Source organism: Brachyhypopomus gauderio, chromosome 21, assembly GCF_052324685.1.
Source record: "Brachyhypopomus gauderio isolate BG-103 chromosome 21, BGAUD_0.2, whole genome shotgun sequence".
NCBI classification, from domain to species: domain Eukaryota; kingdom Metazoa; phylum Chordata; class Actinopteri; order Gymnotiformes; family Hypopomidae; genus Brachyhypopomus; species Brachyhypopomus gauderio.
In genome coordinates this window covers 789,600-808,142 of record NC_135231.1, presented here as the reverse complement: position 1 = coordinate 808,142, position 18,543 = coordinate 789,600, and the positions used below count along the sequence as shown (strand labels likewise).

General features: G+C 46.7%; 1 protein-coding gene across 4 annotated transcripts in view; it reads left to right on the top strand.

Annotated features, from left to right (window-relative positions):
* The window catches only part of flna (filamin A, alpha (actin binding protein 280)), a 29,877-nt gene extending 12,113 nt beyond the window's left edge, over window positions 1-17,764 (top strand). The window contains exons 4-47 of one of the 4 annotated variants that reach the window (XM_076983809.1): window positions 246-343; window positions 670-817; window positions 895-1,091; window positions 1,216-1,378; window positions 1,567-1,767; window positions 2,599-2,736; window positions 2,829-2,955; window positions 3,081-3,217; window positions 3,334-3,530; window positions 3,621-3,734; window positions 3,812-3,955; window positions 4,057-4,180; window positions 4,275-4,435; window positions 4,538-4,628; window positions 4,722-4,891; window positions 5,043-5,160; window positions 5,277-5,539; window positions 5,642-5,960; window positions 6,082-6,255; window positions 6,375-6,537; window positions 6,621-6,781; window positions 6,887-7,054; window positions 7,161-7,284; window positions 7,671-7,827; window positions 7,953-8,142; window positions 8,690-8,713; window positions 9,727-9,974; window positions 10,321-10,407; window positions 11,293-11,392; window positions 11,483-11,623; window positions 11,723-11,851; window positions 11,977-12,150; window positions 12,312-12,473; window positions 12,664-12,867; window positions 12,965-13,117; window positions 13,224-13,346; window positions 13,468-13,734; window positions 13,833-13,970; window positions 14,075-14,190; window positions 15,028-15,160; window positions 15,643-15,819; window positions 15,896-16,114; window positions 16,236-16,439; window positions 16,593-17,764. In XM_076983809.1, coding sequence (XP_076839924.1) covers window positions 246-343; window positions 670-817; window positions 895-1,091; window positions 1,216-1,378; window positions 1,567-1,767; window positions 2,599-2,736; window positions 2,829-2,955; window positions 3,081-3,217; window positions 3,334-3,530; window positions 3,621-3,734; window positions 3,812-3,955; window positions 4,057-4,180; window positions 4,275-4,435; window positions 4,538-4,628; window positions 4,722-4,891; window positions 5,043-5,160; window positions 5,277-5,539; window positions 5,642-5,960; window positions 6,082-6,255; window positions 6,375-6,537; window positions 6,621-6,781; window positions 6,887-7,054; window positions 7,161-7,284; window positions 7,671-7,827; window positions 7,953-8,142; window positions 8,690-8,713; window positions 9,727-9,974; window positions 10,321-10,407; window positions 11,293-11,392; window positions 11,483-11,623; window positions 11,723-11,851; window positions 11,977-12,150; window positions 12,312-12,473; window positions 12,664-12,867; window positions 12,965-13,117; window positions 13,224-13,346; window positions 13,468-13,734; window positions 13,833-13,970; window positions 14,075-14,190; window positions 15,028-15,160; window positions 15,643-15,819; window positions 15,896-16,114; window positions 16,236-16,439; window positions 16,593-16,777 — 7,031 coding nt within the window. In that variant the 3' untranslated portion in view covers window positions 16,778-17,764. The remainder of the gene's footprint in view (window positions 1-245; window positions 344-669; window positions 818-894; window positions 1,092-1,215; window positions 1,379-1,566; window positions 1,768-2,598; window positions 2,737-2,828; window positions 2,956-3,080; window positions 3,218-3,333; window positions 3,531-3,620; window positions 3,735-3,811; window positions 3,956-4,056; window positions 4,181-4,274; window positions 4,436-4,537; window positions 4,629-4,721; window positions 4,892-5,042; window positions 5,161-5,276; window positions 5,540-5,641; window positions 5,961-6,081; window positions 6,256-6,374; window positions 6,538-6,620; window positions 6,782-6,886; window positions 7,055-7,160; window positions 7,285-7,670; window positions 7,828-7,952; window positions 8,143-8,689; window positions 8,714-9,726; window positions 9,975-10,320; window positions 10,408-11,292; window positions 11,393-11,482; window positions 11,624-11,722; window positions 11,852-11,976; window positions 12,151-12,311; window positions 12,474-12,663; window positions 12,868-12,964; window positions 13,118-13,223; window positions 13,347-13,467; window positions 13,735-13,832; window positions 13,971-14,074; window positions 14,191-15,027; window positions 15,161-15,642; window positions 15,820-15,895; window positions 16,115-16,235; window positions 16,440-16,592) is intronic. The other 3 variants (XM_076983811.1, XM_076983810.1, XM_076983812.1) reach the window with 3 other exon arrangements.
* The last annotated feature ends 779 nt before the right edge of the window (window positions 17,765-18,543 follow it).

The following is an 18,543-nucleotide window of genomic DNA, read 5'->3' as shown; positions in this document are numbered from 1 at the left end:
CACTATATTGCCATGCACCAAACCGCTGCATCGTTTATGTTTTTGCTGCTATTAGCGATTGTCCGCGGTTGCTAGCGGTCTTCCCGCTTAGCAATTGACATGCGCACATGAACCCAATAACCCCCCCTGCTCAACAACTTTCTCTCTGGTAGCCCTCCGCAATAATTGGTATCCAAGAAGTAGCTCCCAACTTCAAAAAGGTTGGTGACCCCTGCTCTAAACCATATTGTTTTGCGACTTTGTAGGTCTGTGTCCAGACTGGGACTCGTGGGATCAGACCAAACCGGTGGACAATGCCCGTGAGGCCATGCAACAGGCTGACGAGTGGCTGGGGGTTCCACAGGTAACCATGGTGTTTGTATGGATGTACACAAAAGAATTGTGTGGGGCAATGGTTTAAGAATCTTGGGGCGTTTTGATGCTACTACTCGCTGACTGCGTGCCATGTCTCGTGCATTGCTTGCAGTCTGCTGCAAATGGTGTTTGTGCTGCGGTATCTTTTGCCCACAATTTCATGCCACAGTCTGTCACGTGGTCTCGTGTCATACGAGACGGGCCCTGCTTATGACTCAAGCACAGGATGTTTTTGGCCGTTTTCCTTTCGTGCCAGTTGATGTGCAGCAAGTCACGTGTTTTTGTGGCGCATGCTTTTTCTTTCCTCTCCATTAGGTCATAACCCCAGAGGAGATTGTGGACCCTAACGTGGATGAGCACTCTGTCATGACCTACCTGTCGCAGTTCCCCAAAGCCAAGCTAAAGCCTGGTGCCCCCCTGCGCCCAAAACTCAATCCCAAAAAGGCCCGCGCCTACGGGCCAGGTATGGTGCCCGTTGAAGTGTGTGTGTGTGTGTGTGTGTGTGTGTGGCACTGCGCATCAAATGCTGTTTGTGTTCAGGTATCGAGCCCACTGGTAATGTGGTGATGAAGAAGGCAGTGTTCACCGTGGAAACCATCAGCGCAGGCCAGGGAGAGGTGCTGGTTTACGTGGAGGACCCAGCCGGCCACCGCGAGGAGGCTAAAGTCACTCCCAACAACGACAAGAATCGTACATACTCAGTAGTGTATGTTCCTAAAGTCACAGGGCTTCATAAGGTACACAATGGGTCATGTTCTAACGTGCATTCCAAGTTATCTATCTGTTGAGCCAGTCTGAGCCTCAATTTACTTTTCATGCCAGTCACAGTGGTGACCTCTGACCTGTGTCCTGCCCCCCTAGGTGACTGTGCTGTTTGCAGGGCTACACATCTCTAAGAGCCCATTTGAAGTAGATGTGGGGATGGCTCAGGGAGACTCCAGCAAGGTCACTGCCCAGGGGCCTGGCCTAGAGGCTGTGGGCAACATCGCCAACAAGAGCACCTACTTCGATGTCTACACTGCCGGTGAGCATTTCTTGCAGTAGTGAGCAACAAATGGCAATAAAAAAGGAAAAACTTCCAATTAATGGAATTATATGATGTGCGCATTTTGCTTGACTTCAACAACCATCAGTTTGGGCTTGATGATGAGAGAAGATGTAATCCACCTTCCCCATTCCAATATACTGAGTGTTGGGTGCCTTCTGTCTCAGGTGCGGGAGTAGGAGAAGTTGAGGTGGTAATTGTGGACCCAAGTGGCAAGAAGGACGGCGTGGAGTGCCAGACTGAGGACAAGGGCAACAGCAGCTACCGCTGCACCTACAGACCCACCCAGGAGGGCCAGCACATCATCTACGTCACGTTTGCTGGAGGCCAGATCTCAAAGAGCCCCTACACGGTCAACGTGGGCGAGGGTGAGAAGCAGACAGGAGAACTGGTGGAGGGAGGGGGGCTCGGAAGAAGCGTTAATGAGGCTGTGGTAGATGATTCTGTAGGGCACTAATGGTCATGTCCGCTAGACATGTACCTGCAAGATGTTTTTGGCGCCTAGGCTGGTGCAGTCCTGTGGAACGTTGTACCATGATTTGTCTTCTGTGTCTCTTGCTTTTCTCATTCTTTTTCTCAACTTTTTTTTTCCCTGCTGATTCGATCTCTCCTCCTGAAGGACAACTGTCATCTATTTGGTGATCTCTCTTCCTGTCTCTCTGGATGAGTCTCTTCCTGTGCCCATGGATCTGTTGGGTACCCCGTGTTGGGTACATTGCTTGCTTACTGTTGATGTGCTGCATGGTTTCTGTGAACCAAACTCATCCCGCCTCTGCTTTCAGCTGACATCTTCTCATGTAGCCACAGTGAGCGATTCTAAACAGAACAGATCCGAAAAACAATTGTTACCAATATAGCCATCTCCTTCATCTCTGTGGAAACCTAGGGAGATTAGCATTGCTAAGTGATGCATGGTGCAGTCCTCTTTTGAGGCTCTACTAACACTTACATTTTGTCAGCTAGCAATACCAAAAGCCCAGTTTCCTATACTGATGTGCTGCCTCATTCGTCTGTGTGGTCATGTCCTGACAAAGATAATGGCACTTCCACTCACAGTCCCTTCTATCTCTACTTCAGCATGTCTGGGAGTTCCTGCCTGTCTCTGAAAAGCCTAACTGTTCAGATGATGAGCTGGGTAGTTGTTTGGACTGTGCACTGCATGTAGTGACCTAATCTGTCCGTGTCATTTCCTCTTGCAGCCTGTAACCCCAGCCTGTGCAGAGCCAAAGGCCGAGGCCTGCAGCCCAAAGGCCTGCGAATCAAGGAGACTGCAGAGTTTAAGGTCTACACCAAAGGAGCTGGCACAGGAGACCTGAAGGTCACCATAAAAGGGCCGAGTAAGTGAAGCACAGTGTTGGATGAGCAATCAACAAACCAATTTGTGTGTGTGTGTGTTTGTTTTGGTCATATGAATTTTTGTGTGTTCCAGAGGGTCTGGAGGAGCCATGTAAGAAGAAGGACCTGGGAGATGGAGTCTATAGCTTTGATTATTACCCCACCACACCTGGCAACTACATCATCACAATCACCTGGGGTGGCCAGCATATTCCTCGCAGGTTAGGCTAGGCTAGTCTAGGTTAGGCTAATCTGCTGCATCTGGGATTACCCCACACGGGGAACGAGGCAGCACGTTGCCATAAATCTGGTCTCTCTACTCACTCCCACTTTTTCTGTCCATCAGCCCATTCGAGGTGAAGGTGGGAACTGAGGCGGGTCTACAGCAGGTGCGAGCGTGGGGCCCAGGGCTGGAGGGCGGAGTCGTCGGCAAGTCCGCCGACTTTGTGGTGGAGGCAGTCGGAGACGACGTTGGCACCTTGGGTGAGCTCATCCAGCGCGTTGTGATTTCCGTTCTCAAACTGTGACCCTGTTCTGGTCACAAGGATTTGTTGAACACATTGGACCCTAGTCCAGTCGTTTATCTCCTTGCTCCTCAGGCTTCTCTGTGGAGGGCCCGTCCCCGGCAAAGATCGAGTGTGATGATAAAGGCGACGGCTCCTGCGACGTGCGCTACTGGCCCACAGAACCGGGAGAGTACGCCGTGCACGTGCTCTGTAAGAACGAGGACATACAGCTCAGCCCCTTCATGGCAGAGATCGTACCTGCGCCAGACAGAGATTTCTACCCTGACAAGGTCTGGAGGCCTTCCCTCATGTTTTGGCAGTAAGCAGCTAGGTAGCACTGAGCAGTTTGGGCACAGATGTGTTTTTCTCTGCATTTGTAGGTGAAGGCCTATGGCCCAGGCCTCCAGAGTGCTGGTCTGGCAGTAGGGAAACCAGCAGAGTTCACCGTGGATGCCAAACAGGGTGGTAAAGCTCCTCTGAAGATTCAGGCTCAGGTATGCAGACTTGGTTTTTGTTTTAAATTGGTTTAAAATGTATTTACAAAAGTAAATAGTGTTTTTGCTCCTCTCAGGATCGTGATGGAAACCCAGTGGATGTGGTGGTGACTGATAATGGCGATGGGACTTACAGCTGCAGCTACAACCCCCGCAAACCCGTCAAACACACGGTCATGGTGTCCTGGGGTGGGGTCAACATCCCTGACAGCCCCTTCAGGGTCAGTCGCTGTGGAGATCCCGATATTAGATGTACATTACACTTGTTGTATGGACACCTGTTTGATGTGTGATGGGTTCTTTTTTTAAATTTAATCTGTAGATGAACATTGGAGCTGGATGCCATCCTAATAAGGTGAAAGTGTCTGGACCTGGTGTTGCCAAGACGGGCCTGAAGGCTTTCGAGCCAACATACTTTACTGTGGATTGTGCGGAAGCTGGCCAAGGTGAGTATCTTTAGAGGACTGTTGTGCTGAAAGCTTTTGGCCAATCAAATCTCTAATTTTGATGGCCACTGTACTTCAACACTTCACCTCGTAGGTGACATCAGCATCGGGATCAAGTGTGCTCCAGGAGTGGTAGGAGCAGCTGAGGCTGATATTGACTTTGACATCATCAGAAATGATAATGACACCTTCACTGTTAAATACACCCCACCTGGAGCTGGAAGCTACACAATCATGGTTCTGTTTGCTGATCAGGCAAGTGTGAGGGTGTGTGCACGGGGGTGCTTGTCTGGGCGTGTGTGTGCATGTTCCTTGTGCATGTTCCTTGTGTTCGCTGACGTCCGTTTCTCTGTGTAGGCCATTCCTATGACGCCCATTAGAATTAAAGTGGATCCCTCACACGATGCCAGCAAAGTCAAAGCAGAGGGACCTGGGCTCAGCCGCACTGGTGAGAATGTGGACCACGATCATGACCTGCTCGCCTGCATCATGTGGTGATGTGATGTCATTGAAGAAGCATGACGTGTTGCCTCCACCTTAGGTGTGGAACTGGGTGTGCCCACTCACTTCACTGTAAATGCCAAGGGAGCAGGCAAAGCCAAGCTGGATGCCCAGTTCACCGGCCCCAACAAGGGAGAGGCGGTGCGAGACTTTGACGTCATCAACAACCACGACAACACGTACACAGTCAAATACACCCCAGTGCAACAGGCAAGAGCACAGTTTTTCGATTTCTGCTAGAGCAGTTGTCTTGTTTTCTGGATGCTTGTGAAGCAATAAAATCTTTCACTGTCAGTTTGGCCCCTATCAAAACAAACCCAAAGTGTATAAAGGTCAACTCTGTCCACTTGTGTGTGATCAGGGTAATGTTGGTGTGAATGTGACCTATGGTGGTGACCCCATTCCCAAGAGCCCCTTCGCTGTGGCTGTGGCTCCTTCCTTGGATCTCGGCAAGATTAAAGTAGCAGGCCTTGGGGACAGTATGTAATCCGATCCATGTTCTGCTTTGACGTTCAGATCCAAGATTCCCAGAAACAATTGTACTCTAATGTTTTGGGAGTTAAATCCAACGCTTTTTGTGATCGTTCCACCTCAGAAATGACTGTTGGAAAAGACCAGGACATTACAGTGAAGACTAAGGGTGCAGGAGGCCAGGGTAAGGTTGCCGCAAAGGTGACCGGACCATCTGGTAAACCGGTGACCTGTAAGGTGGAACCAGGTCTAAGCCCAGAGACCAGCCAGGTGCGCTTCATTCCCAGAGACAAAGGACCCTACGAGGTAGAGCTCACGTACGATGGTGCCCCCATCCCAGGAAGCCCCTTCCCCGTAGAGGCTGTGGCTTCCACTGACCCATCAAAGGTGAGGGAGTTGCTCTGTGGATATTTTTGACCACTGTTTCTGCATAAATGATTGTCCTTCAACTACGTTTTCTCTTCTCTATTCTGATCTTTTGGTCTACAGGTTCGCTGCTCTGGCCCAGGCTTGGAACGAGCCAAAGTTGGAGAGACCGGCCAGTTTGTGGTTGACTGCACCAACGCGGGCCCTGCTGAGTTGACTATTGAGATCATCTCCGATAATGGCACTGAGGCTGAAGTCCACATTCAAGATAACGGAGATGGAACTTACACCATCACCTACATACCACTGTACCCTGGAGCCTACACCCTTACCATCCGCTATGGTGGCCAGGATGTTCCAAACTTCCCTGCAAGGCTCAATGTGGAACCAGCTGTAGAAACCAGTGGTGTTAAAGTGTTTGGACCTGGGGTTGAAGGCAAAGGTAAGAATATATTTTAAGCTTTACTTCTGCTATTCATATTCAGACAAAGGAAAAAAATATACTGATAAGAGTAAAATTCAACAGCATTTGTGCCTTTTTACCTTCATCATTTCCTCTCTAGGAGTTTTCAGAGAGGCTACCACAGATTTCACCGTTGATGCTCGTGCTCTTACCAAATCTGGAGGCAAACACATAAAGACCTGCATCAATAATCCATCTGGCAACCGCACCGAGGCCCTCATCCGGGACCTGGGAGATGGCACCTACAAAGTGGAGTACACCCCTTATGAAGAAGGTGGGCATTCGTGTCGCTTCAGTAGAGCCACAGCACTGATCAGAGGCTTGTTTAGCTTTAGATTAGTAAACCAGATGTTTGCTTCGCATGTGTAACATTATGCTGTTTTATACGGGCAGGTCCACACAGCGTGGCAGTTTCCTATGACGATGCCCCAGTTCCCAACAGCCCATTCCGTGTGCCTGTGACTGAGGGCTGTGACCCAGCTCGTGTGCGTGTGCATGGCCCAGGACTACAGGCTGGCATCACTAACAAACCCAACAAGTTCACCGTAGAGACCCGGTGAGCAGTCGGCTGCGGTTTAGAGTGCCGGCCATTTTGCTTTGTTTTTTTTGTCACTCCTTGATTCCCTCTCGTGTGTTTAGTGGGGCTGGTACAGGAGGCTTGGGCCTGGCTATGGAGGGACCCTCTGAGGCAAAGATGTCCTGCACTGATAACAAAGATGGCAGCTGTTCTGTAGAATACATCCCATATGAGCCAGGCACTTATAACCTCAACATCTCCTATGGTGGACAACCAGTAACCGGTTAGTATTTTTATTTTCCCCTCTTCATAGTTCTTATTTATTAATTTTTCTTTGTTTCTCTTCCTTCCTTCATACCATCATTAATGCTGCTACCTTCTCTTACAGGAAGTCCTTTCTCTGTGCCAGTCCATGATACTGTTGACCCCACAAAGGTCAAATGTCAGGGTCAAGGTCTCGGGACCAACGTGCGTGCCAATATCCCACAGGTCTTCATTGTGGATGCCAGCAAGGCAGGTGTGGCTCCTCTGCAGGTCAGAGTGCAGGGACCCAAAGGTAAAAACATGACTGGACTCTTCCTGTTTTTAAAAAAGCTTTTACTGTACTTGTTTGTTTAAATGAGGATAAAGTTGATGTTGACATGGTCCTAACGAATGTTCAGGTGTGGTGGAGCCAGTTGAGGTGGTGGATAATGGAGACCAGACTCACACTGTGAGCTACGTGCCCACGAGAGAAGGAAACTATTCTGTTAATGTACTGTATGCTGATGAGGAGATCCCACGCAGGTACACCCCCAACTCACAGCCATGCCCAATGCTGAGCATTTAAAGTTGTCTATAATCTGATGGGCAGCAAAGCCAGTGTGCTTACTGAATGGGTAGTTTCCTCCTCCTACTGATTGTAACCGTAATCATGCTAGCACAGAGCAGTAATTGATCATTTTGCACAGGCAGCCGAGTTGGCTGCACATAGCCAGGATTACGCCTTTAACCAGCTTTACGATTTACGATCTAAACTTGGGAGAAACTCGGAGGGGGGAGAAAAATCTTCAGACAGACTCTGAAATGTTAATGCTCATCATCTAAAGTGGAACTTCTCTGCTCTGCTGTTCTCTCACTTCTGTTGTCTTTCCATGGTCTTATCTCTCCCCAACACACGATGGCCTTTTCAGTCCTTATAAGGTGAAGGTTCTGCCCACACATGATGCCAGTAAGGTCCGTGCCAGTGGCCCTGGCCTTAATACCACTGGCGTGCCTGCCAGCCTTCCAGTGGAATTTACCATTGATGCGAAGGATGCAGGAGAAGGTCTTCTGGCTGTGCAGATCACCGTAGGTTCAAGAGTTCGCCTCATGAATTGCCACTATTGTGTTTAGCGTAGAAGTGGATTAAAATGGGAGTGTAGTTTTGCTGATAGCCTTTCAGCAGTTTGCTGTCATGCGTGTATTCTCTTTAGGACCCTGAAGGGAAACCCAAAAAGGCCAATATTCGTGATAATCAGGACGGCACTTATCTGGTGTCTTATGTGCCTGACATGACTGGGCGCTACACCATCCTGATCAAGTATGGTGGGGATGAGATCCCGTACTCCCCATACCGCATCAGAGCTGTGCCCACAGGAGACGCCAGCAAGTGCACTGTGACCGGTAAGCTTGTCCTGTACAAGACAAACACTCAACGCTTTAACATTGATGAATTTAGTATCACTAAACTGAAAACATATTTATGCCATAAGATGTCCTTTGAAAATGCCAATGTCTCTTGATGCAGTTTTCTGCAATGGAGGTTTGTGTGCAGACCTGTACTAAACCTATTTTTTACTGTATATATGGAGCATTTTGAGGCTAAAAAGAACATTTTTGTTGTGCCTACATTTCAGCACTAATTCAATTCTTTCTGAAAGCCGAACCACTGGAAACCATTTAGTTGAATATTGCTTTGCCCTTCTGCAGTGTGTTAGTTCATTGGTCATGTATGGTTTTTAAAGACCTTTTTAAAAAGTGTGGCTCCCAACCCCATCACCCACCCAAACGCACTTTCTGTTGTGCAAAGCTGCCCTCACTCCTAGCACACCACTCGTTTTAAATGTTTCTCTTTCTTTTTAGAGCACATTTTGTTGTATTTTGTTCTGATTTTTTTGTTTTTCTTTTTCTTTACTTGTCACTTTTTACACTCTGCTTCTCACGGTCTCAGTCTCGATTGGAGGTCACGGTTTGGGTAAGATCTTTGAAAAATGTCTCATTCAAGACTCGGATGTCTCTCTGCAGACTCTGTTCTTTTTGCATGCAGAATGGCGCCATCCTGCTTTTCTTATAGTATCCCTTCAAAAACATTGAGTTTGTTCTTTAAAAATGCTCTTTTAAATGGCGAAGTTTAATACAAATGTAAAGTAAGAATGTTCTCAGGTTTTATGGAGCTTTTTGGGTCAGTGTGTTGGCTCGTCCTCTTTCTGTCTTAGTTTTTCTGTAATGTAACAGGCAGCATGTTCTAAAAATGACGGAAGACTAATCACTAACTTGAGTTTGGCTTTCATTTGCCTGTATGGTGGAATTTGCCCTTGAGGTTACTAAACGCATTTGAGACTGAGGTCTTTCTGCCTCTGACACAATGTAATCTGCATTAATAAAACCATGAGATTAATAATGGGGACATAACACTGAACTGAGGTGACGGACAAAATGGAGAGCAGATGTTTGATGAGAATTATTTGATTATGCCCAGTGAGCTGTAAAATTAAGGACTGCACAATTATGTATTAATCAGGAGTAAAATGCCGTAATCACAAAAGACTATTGGTGTATGAACAGAGAATAAAAATGGAATGGATATCCATCAATGGAGTGAGCTTTAATAAAGCTTCTGACTTGTGCTCAAGATGCATTTGGAGGTTTCATCAGTTCTTTCAGGTGTTCTTGTGAGTGTTAACACTTCAGAACTTGATGAAAAAAAATCTCTAACATTTAAGCTCTAAGCAATTCCTGAAATTTTTATGTAGTTGGTAAAAGCAGTTATGGTATTGCTCAAAAGAATCCACCATCATAATCGTGCAGCCCGAACTTAAACCTTAACCTTTCGACCTTCACCTCTCACTCTCACGGTGTTGTAGTCTTGTTGAGGTAGGATGCATGGTAGAATTAATCGTTCTGTAGATGTTTAAACCCTGAAGCTCAAAGGTACAAACTGGCCACCACACACTGGCTTTGAAGTTGATCCAGTTTCTTCTTCCCCAGGTGCTGGAGTTGGTCCTACAATCCAAATTGGAGAGCAGACGGTCATCACGGTTGATGCAAAGGCTGCTGGGAAAGGAAAGGTGACGTGCACAGTGTGCACTCCAGATGGCGCAGAGGTGGATGTGGACGTCGTTGAGAATGAGGATGGAACCTTTGATATCTTCTACACAGCACCCCAGCCTGGCAAATATGTCATCTGCGTGCGCTTTGGAGGAGAGCATATCCCCAACAGCCCCTTCCAAGTCATGGTACGTAGATATCTGACATGCTGCTTGATCCCATAACCTGGTTGTTACCTTGTCAAGTTCTGTTTATGCAGGCATATCTGCTTAAGATGTGCCTTTAAAGTTGTGTAAAAAATGTAAAGATCAAGGCCCAATGACATCAAAACTGAAATGAACCGTACTAATATAAAAATTCCATAGCTCAGCGAAGTAGCTTTCGTTCATCTGACCAGAGACTCATGCTTCCAATTTCCAACCACTGTGGGGCACGGACTTCATCCCTAGACAGCTTCCCAAAGGACTGCTCTTTACCAGTGTTGATGGTTAAGCGTTGGAGTATTTCACAGTCACTTCTGTCATCCTGTCTCAGGCGTTGGAAGGTGCCTCCACTGACCAGCTTCTGCAGCAGACCCAGGTCCCGCAGTACGCCTACGCTCCCAACATGGGCCAGCCATGGGTACTGACACTTCCCCCTATCCTCAGTCACCATGTCTCCCTTGTTTTTGTTCCACGTTGACATTCCAGTTCGCACTCCCTCGTCTCTCTTTTTCACCTCTCATCTCCATTTTCCAGCTGCTATATTCTCTCCTTGCAGGTGTAGGTCCTGTTTCATCTAACTCCCAGTCTGGTCTCATTCAGATAATGGCAGCCATTTTGGAAGCAATAAATGTGGAAACCCACATTTAACAAAATGGTTGGCACGAAATGACACGCGTTGATGCTGTTTGTTGGGTGTTGCTATTTGCTCATCTTGCTGTGGTTTTATTCAGTTTGGTCGGTTCCTTTTTCCTGTGGTTCGTCCCTGTGAGTCACTTTGTCTTGTCTGCTTGGCTTTCACTCTGCATTTTCCCAGACTAGCGAATCAGACTGAGCCTTCATTCTCTTGTCATGAGGTCATCTCTGTCTCGCACAGTGTTCGTGTTGGCAGCTGTGTCATTCTTAATCACCATCATTTCCCCCCATTTTTTTGGGCATATAATGTACCCACTCTACCAATTTTCTTTCAGCTGTTGTTGCTTAAATCACTTTATTTAAATCCTCAGTCATATGTGGTTTTGTACTTCATTTTACACAATACCTTTCTTCAAAGACTTCAAATTCCTAATGGGATATTTCAGGCTACTAAGGATGAACTGAAACTCATTTTTCTGTTGACAGTTACAGTCCTTTTTACTATTTTTACTATTGCTATCACTGTGTTTCTTGTAGATGTTAAATTGTGCAATATTTCAATCCAAAAATGACCCAAGACCATTTTCAGGTTGAATAGGGCTAAATGAGCGTGCTACCCTCATTGGAGGTCAGTATTCTTTTTTTTCAGTACATTTTTCCTATTTCCCAGGCTACTGACAGGGCTATGGGCATGAATGGCCTGGATGTGGCTGGGCTGAGACCCTTTGACCTGGTCATTCCCTTCACCATCCAGAAGGGAGAGATCACAGGTAAGTGCTCTTGGAAAGGTCACCTTTTTTTGACTGGGGGGGGATGCAGAAATTCATGCATGCCTTTGAAATGTGCTGAATCTTTCTCAGGTGAAGTAAGAATGCCATCTGGAAAAGTGGCCAAGCCAGACATCACGGATAATAAAGATGGCACTGTTACAGTGAAGTATGCTCCTACGGAAGCCGGACTACACGAGATGGACATCAAATACGATGGAATACATATACCAGGTAAAATGGTTTACATTGACATTCATGCATTTTCTAGACATTAGATGAATTAAGACAAACTTATAAAGCATCTCTTACAAATGCCTTTTCCCCTGACAGGAAGTCCACTGCAGTTCTATGTGGATTTTGTCAACAGTGGACATGTGACTGCTTATGGTCCAGGTCTGATCCATGGCATGGTTAACAAGCCTGCAGTTTTCACCGTCAACACCAAAGAGGCTGGAGAAGGTGCTGTAGCATTTGTGCTCCTTTTAACACGCACAGCTTGGGTTGCGTTCATGTGTAGTGAAGCAGACAGTTGGAACGGTGGGATAGAATACTGAGGTCGTTACCTGCTGAAATGTGTTCCTCAGGTGGGCTCTCTCTGGCCATTGAGGGGCCTTCAAAAGCAGACATAAGCTGCACAGACAACCAGGATGGCACCTGCACAGTGTCTTACCTGCCTGTTCTGCCTGGAGACTACAGCATCCTTGTCAAGTACAATGATAAGCACATCCCTGGCAGTCCCTTCGTGGCAAAGATCACAGGTCAGTAATGTTGTCCTAAGGTCAGATGATACCCTTGCGTAGTGTTCCTGTTGTACTGCTGATCTGAGATTGTGGCTAGATGGTGTTCTCCATTTCCAGATGGACCATCATGAGCAGGTTGTCAATGGTGCCTTCATTGTCCAACCCGTTTCTCCTCACAGGTGATGACTCAATGCGCATGTCCCATCTGAAAGTGGGCTCTGCTGCTGACATCCCATTGGACATCGGAGAGCTGGACCTGAGTCAGCTGACCGCCTCCCTCACCACACCCTCTGGTCGTGAAGAGCCATGCCTGCTCAAGATGCTGCGCAATGGACATGTGGGTAAGTGAGCAGTAGGATGAGAAGGTTCCCATTTCATTAGTGAGTGGCTTTCTCATTTGAGACCAGTTCTGTTGTCTGTCCCAACCACCTGTTTGTTAGGATACTTGAGGTGACTACGGTAGACGGTTTCAACTTCTTGCTTCTTAAAGTGGATATATGGCTAAAGTCTTATTGTTTGGTACATCTCCAGGTATCTCCTTTGTGCCCAAGGAGATTGGCGAGCACCTTGTAAACATAAAGAAAAATGGTCGCCATATTCCCAGCAGCCCCATAGCTGTAATGATCAACCAATCGGAAATTGCGGATGCCAGCCGGGTGCGCGTGTCTGGCCAGGGCCTGAGCGAGGCGCGCACCTTTGAGCCAGCGGAGTTCATCATCGATACCAGAGAAGCAGGTGAGGGCAGGATGCCTTCATGATGTTCAGTAAACCATTACAATTCAAGTGTGCTGTTGAGGTAAACTGATGGGCATGTTGGTGGTCTTTGTCCAAGGCTATGGAGGTCTTAGTCTGTCCATTGAGGGGCCCAGTAAGGTGGACATAAACACTGAAGATCAGGAAGATGGAACCTGTAAGGTCACATATTGCCCCACAGAGCCAGGAAATTACATCATCAACATCAAGTTTGCAGACCAGCATGTTCCAGGTAAGACTTTTATTCTTTTCTTTTTTTCCCCTCTTTTTAATTATTAGTTTTAAATGCTGACCAGTCACTGTGCCCTTTTCTTAATTCCTTGTGTATCTGTTAACAGGCAGTGCGTTCACAGTGAAGGTGAGTGGAGAGGGCAGGATGAAGGAAAGTATCACTCGTAAGAGAACTGCTGCATCTGTCGCCAATGTCGGTAGCCAGTGCGACCTGAGTCTGAAGATTCCAGGTAAAAAGGAAAAAAAATTGCACAAAAAGTTCCCAATAACTCTCGATTAACCTCTTGCTGCATCTTCCCTAAATGTTCATTTTCCTCAACGAACTGGACCTTTTTAACCTCTGACCTATAGAGATCAACATCGCTGACATGACTGCCCAAGTGACCAGTCCCTCTGGAAAGGTGCACAAGGCTGAGATCATGGAGGGAGAGAACAACACCTACTGCATCCGCTTCGTGCCCACAGAGATGGGTGTCCACACGGTCAGCGTGAAGTACCAGGGCCAACATGTCCCGGGCTCCCCGTTCCAGTTCACCGTGGGACCTCTTGGAGAAGGAGGTGCTCACAAGGTCCGTGCTGGAGGCCCCGGACTGGAGAGGGCAGAAGCAGGAGTTCCAGGTGTGTGTTTGTCTGTGCTCTGTCACTTTTAAAATGCAGAATTAAAGATCTGTGAAGATGGTGTGATGCACATGATTTTTGCGATCCGCTTCCTTCAGCCGAATTCAGCATATGGACACGTGAGGCTGGAGCTGGAGGATTGTCCATTGCAGTAGAAGGACCGAGCAAGGCTGAGATTGCCTTCGAAGACCGTAAAGATGGGTCGAGTGGCGTCTCCTACATTGTCCAGGAACCTGGTGAGCGAGAGCAGCTGGATCCTGCTTGCTGCGAATGACCCTTCTGCCTCGCACACGTCATGGGCTTCCCTTGGGTGACCTGACTGTGGACTTGTTGTTTGCAGGAGATTATGAGGTTTCCATCAAGTTCAATGATGAACACATCCCCGACAGCCCCTTCATCGTGCCTGTCGCATCACCTTCTGACGACGCCCGGCGTCTTACTGTTGCCAGCCTTCAGGTGAGGCTTCGAGGAAGACAGACATTTGTCCGCCCAAAGCGAGTCCCAGGCGACCCTCGACACAGCAGCAGAAAGCCCTGTGTATATGTGTATGACAACTTGGCCTAATGCACGAGGAGGAGGAAGCTGATGAAAAGCTCAAACATCTAGCCAGATAAAATACTGTTGGCAGGTGCTTAGGGTAGATGTTTTTGGCTTTTATTATCCTTCACCCACTCCTTCCATGTGAGCAAGACCAAACGAGAGTGGGTTATGGAAGTTTTGACTGCAAATCTCTGCCCTTTTAACTAATGTCCTATTTAATGAGATTGGAGGTCAGTTTAGCATTTTTGGCTTTTTCTAGGGTGCCAGTGTGAGCATCTAAAATTCAGGTTCAGTGAGGGTCTAAAATTGAAGGGCCCTCAGGTGTCTCAATGAGTACAGATTAGTGCTGTGGCGCTCTGCTGCTGTGGTGACGGGCTCTGCTGGGGTTTGTGGGATACTGAAGGACTGTTTGTATTTCTCGTGCCTTGTCCTAAAGGCTGCCAACAGCGTTCCTCCCTACGTGGCCTGCAGGGTCGGAGGCCAAGGGCTAAAGGGTTAAAGAGGTCAAAAGAGGCTTTCTCAGGCTGTCCCTTCCTACCTGCTTTTCCTCACTCCTGCTCTTCTCTGTACTGTTGTCTTCATGAGGACTCTTCCTCTCATTTAGCCTCTCTCTTTAACTCTGTTAGCCTGAAGGTAAGTAACCTCAGTTGTGTAGCTGTGGTAGCTGCTGGAAGTGCTTGCAGTGAGTGTTTGGAGTCATGCCAGTCTTAGAACATGCAAAAGTTGATTTGTGGAAGTTTCGTGTGAACGCAGGAGTCCGGCTTAAAGGTGAACCAACCAGCTTCATTTGCTGTGAGCCTGAATGGGGCGAAGGGTGTCATTGACGCTAAAGTTCACAGCCCATCTGGAGCTTTGGAGGAATGCTGCGTCACTGAAATCGATGAAGGTAACCATGACGCCAGACTGCTTTCACCGAGTGGATTGAAAGAACTTTGTCTTTGAATGGTCTAGAACTTTGTAAGAGCTGCTGTTCTGTTTAGTTCATTTTTGCATTTGATTCAATGCTATTGGAGTAGCATATTAATCTGAAGCACCATCCCTAGGAATGTCTCCTGGGTATTTGTGAAATGGAGCTCAACCATTTTGATTAGTGCTTCTGGATCAGTCTTAAAACCGCTTTCTTTTTTATTTGAAGTGTTCTATTCTAAATGTTCTAATGTTTGCTCAGTGCTGACTGGGCAGAGGAAACATTCATTTTGAAGGGGTTTTAAAATGTAATCTCATTGTATTGCTTTTATTGTTTGCTTTTGTTGTGATGCTGGCTGTTGCTTCAGTGCTCCACTGAATCCTTTGTGGCATAAGCCAAACATTTTGTCACTAACGGTACATTGAATATTTTGCTTCCTCTCGTGCTCCGTTTACTCACAGACAAGTATGCAGTGAGATTCATTCCAAGGGAGAATGGCCTGTATCTGATTGATGTGAAGTTCAATGGCTCTCACATCCCTGGAAGCCCCTTCAAGATCCGTGTGGGGGAGACTGGCCAGGCTGGTGACCCAGGCATGGTGTCTGCTTATGGGGCTGGCCTAGAGAGAGGCACAACTGGTAGGTTTATTGGTTGGTTTAATGAGGTGGGTAAGGGAGAACAGTGTGGAGTGACGCTGTACCTCTTTCTGTGCAGGATCACCATGCGAGTTCATAGTAAACACGAGCTCAGCTGGTCCAGGAGCACTGGCGCTGACTATTGATGGGCCCTCAAAGGTGAAGATGGACTGTCTGGAGTGCTCAGAGGGATACAAGGTCACCTACACACCAATGGCACCTGGAAACTACCTAATCTCCATTAAATATGGTGGACCATACCATATTGTTGGCAGCCCCTTTAAGGCTAAAATTACTGGTGAGAAGTGTATACATTTCCAAAGAAAATCCCCAACGGATTAAAGAATAGAAATGATGCACATCTGAAATCTTTCATCAAGCCCCCCCAATCAAGTCGGATTTCCTTCTTTTTTTTTCAGGTTCTCGTTTGGTCAGTAGCCACAGCATGCATGAGACCTCATCAGTGCTGGTTGATCCTGTGACCCGCAGTGTGACTTCCAGCCAGCAGGCGGCGCCAGGCTGGTCTAGCTCTGATGCCAGCCGTGTTGTGGCCAAGGGTCTGGGGCTCACAAAGGGCTTTGTTGGCCAGAAAAATAGCTTCAGCGTAGATTGTAGCAAAGCAGGTACTGTTTATAATGGCATAATCTCCTCAATATAAATTTGACTTGACATGGTTGTAGTTTAAATTCGCCAACTCCTGTTGAGGTTGACTTTTTGAGATTATGTACATTTCAAACACATTTGGTATTAATGTCTTCATTTATTTCTGCAAACAGGAAGAAACATGCTGCTGGTGGGAGTTGATGGACCTAAAGTACCATGTGAAGAGATCCTGGTCAAACATCTGGGCAACCGCCTCTATAACGTGTCCTACCAGCTGAAAGAGAAGGGCGAGTACATCCTGGTGGTGAAGTGGGGTGATGACCACATTCCTGGGAGCCCATTTCACATCACTGTGTAATCCCAGCCCTGACCACTCCAGCCAAAGTAGCCACCAACCATACCCAAGACTTTCTACTCCTGTGTCTTACAGTTAAATGCATAAACACTGAAAATTCTCTTGCTGTCTCACTCATTTGCTCTGTACTGTACTCCTCCCCTGCCCACATTTCATAGGTCTGATTTGTTCTTCTCCAGGACAGCCAGACTGTGTTTGCTGTGTTTAGTAGTACTGTTTACGCAGGTGCAGGTCAATGGTGGCTCTCGTATTCTTCAAGGTTTACATCAGTGTGTTCCTGATTGTCCCTAATACAATGTGGCTGCTACAGTTGGTTTGCCTGGTTTCGGATGCCGCTGTTCAGAGCTAAACTACTGCAGGTAGCAAAAGGGATAGGTGTGTTTCATCCTTTAGCAAGAGCACAGATGTCTTAAGTTTCTGAATGGGTGACATTACTTTAGTACTTTGTAATGCCTCTTATGCCTTTTACACAACTGAATTAACACTGGTGCCAGCTCTGTGGGTTTGCCCTATCTCGTTTTTTGTTTAGGTGCGTGAATCTTACCATCCCTGCCCCCCCCCCCCCCCCCAGTGCACTTTTTAGGGTTGAGCATAGTCTCCCTTTTGTTCTCACCATCTCTGTGAGGATTGTCCTTAACATGCGAATGAATTTAAGGAAAACGTCTATGCCAAGGTTCCAATAATTATAGAATAAAACGGCAGTTAAGAATGAGTTGTATGCTGGCACGGCCAATGTGCTGTTGGTGAAACAAGGGAGAAACGCTTGGTCATGAATTTTTCTTGATTTAAAATGCAAGTACGCTTAATGTTTCAACGTTTCTTTGAAAAAAAAATAATCACTTGTCACTCCTCGGCCCTTCTGTTCTGTGCCTTTATGTCTGTGTAACCAGTATTCCAGAGTTAAGGATTAATCTTGTCTTAAAAGAAAATGCAAGTTTGTTACAGTATTTTGATGAGTAATAAAGTTGCCCCGACTGTTCTTTCTGCCCATTGAAACTTGTCTTGTTAATCTGTTCCTATTTAGCTTTCACAGGTACACTTTGCAAGCAAAAATGTGACATGCCATGGATTTTGGATTTACCCCTTAATAGTCCAAATTCACCATAAGCTCTTAGAGCAGTTGAATAAAATCAGATGTACTAAAATCATGTACAGTTTTTGAAGGCTTTTTCTTGCGGGTAAATTATCTAATGATTTTATCAGGCCGAGAGTAAAAGCTTTACACAGCATATTAATTATTAAGAGACTGACATCAAACATGCAGGGTAATAGAAATAAATGAAAGCCATAGTAAATGTTCAGAGCCACTGAGTGTCTTGGTTTGTTTCATAGCCTCAGTTTTGCAGTAGTTTTTATCTCTAATGATTTATCTAAAGCTCGGTCACCACCCATCACTGGCATGCAGATGAGTCACTGCACAAACTTGAACTGCTTGAATGTAGGCTCTTCAAAAGGAAGCTCTTCAGATCCTTTCCTGCAGTGTAGCACTGTAAGCCCTCATGCTTTCCTGATCCCTCCCCTTCGCATGTCCAAATGGGAGGCCCCTAAACCCTTTTCATCCAATCAAGCGTGATCATTTTTCATACAAGTGCCACACAGAATGGCATGTAAGAATACCTTTTCTGCCAAGGCCTGTCACAGATCATGGAGATGGCTGTTGGGTTCTCACCAGTATGTACAGTAACCAGTTGCATGTGCTGAAAATGTTTGGTTTGCAATTGTATTTTTCAGAATCTCATACTTGTCTCCAGGTGTGTATTTGAAGAAAG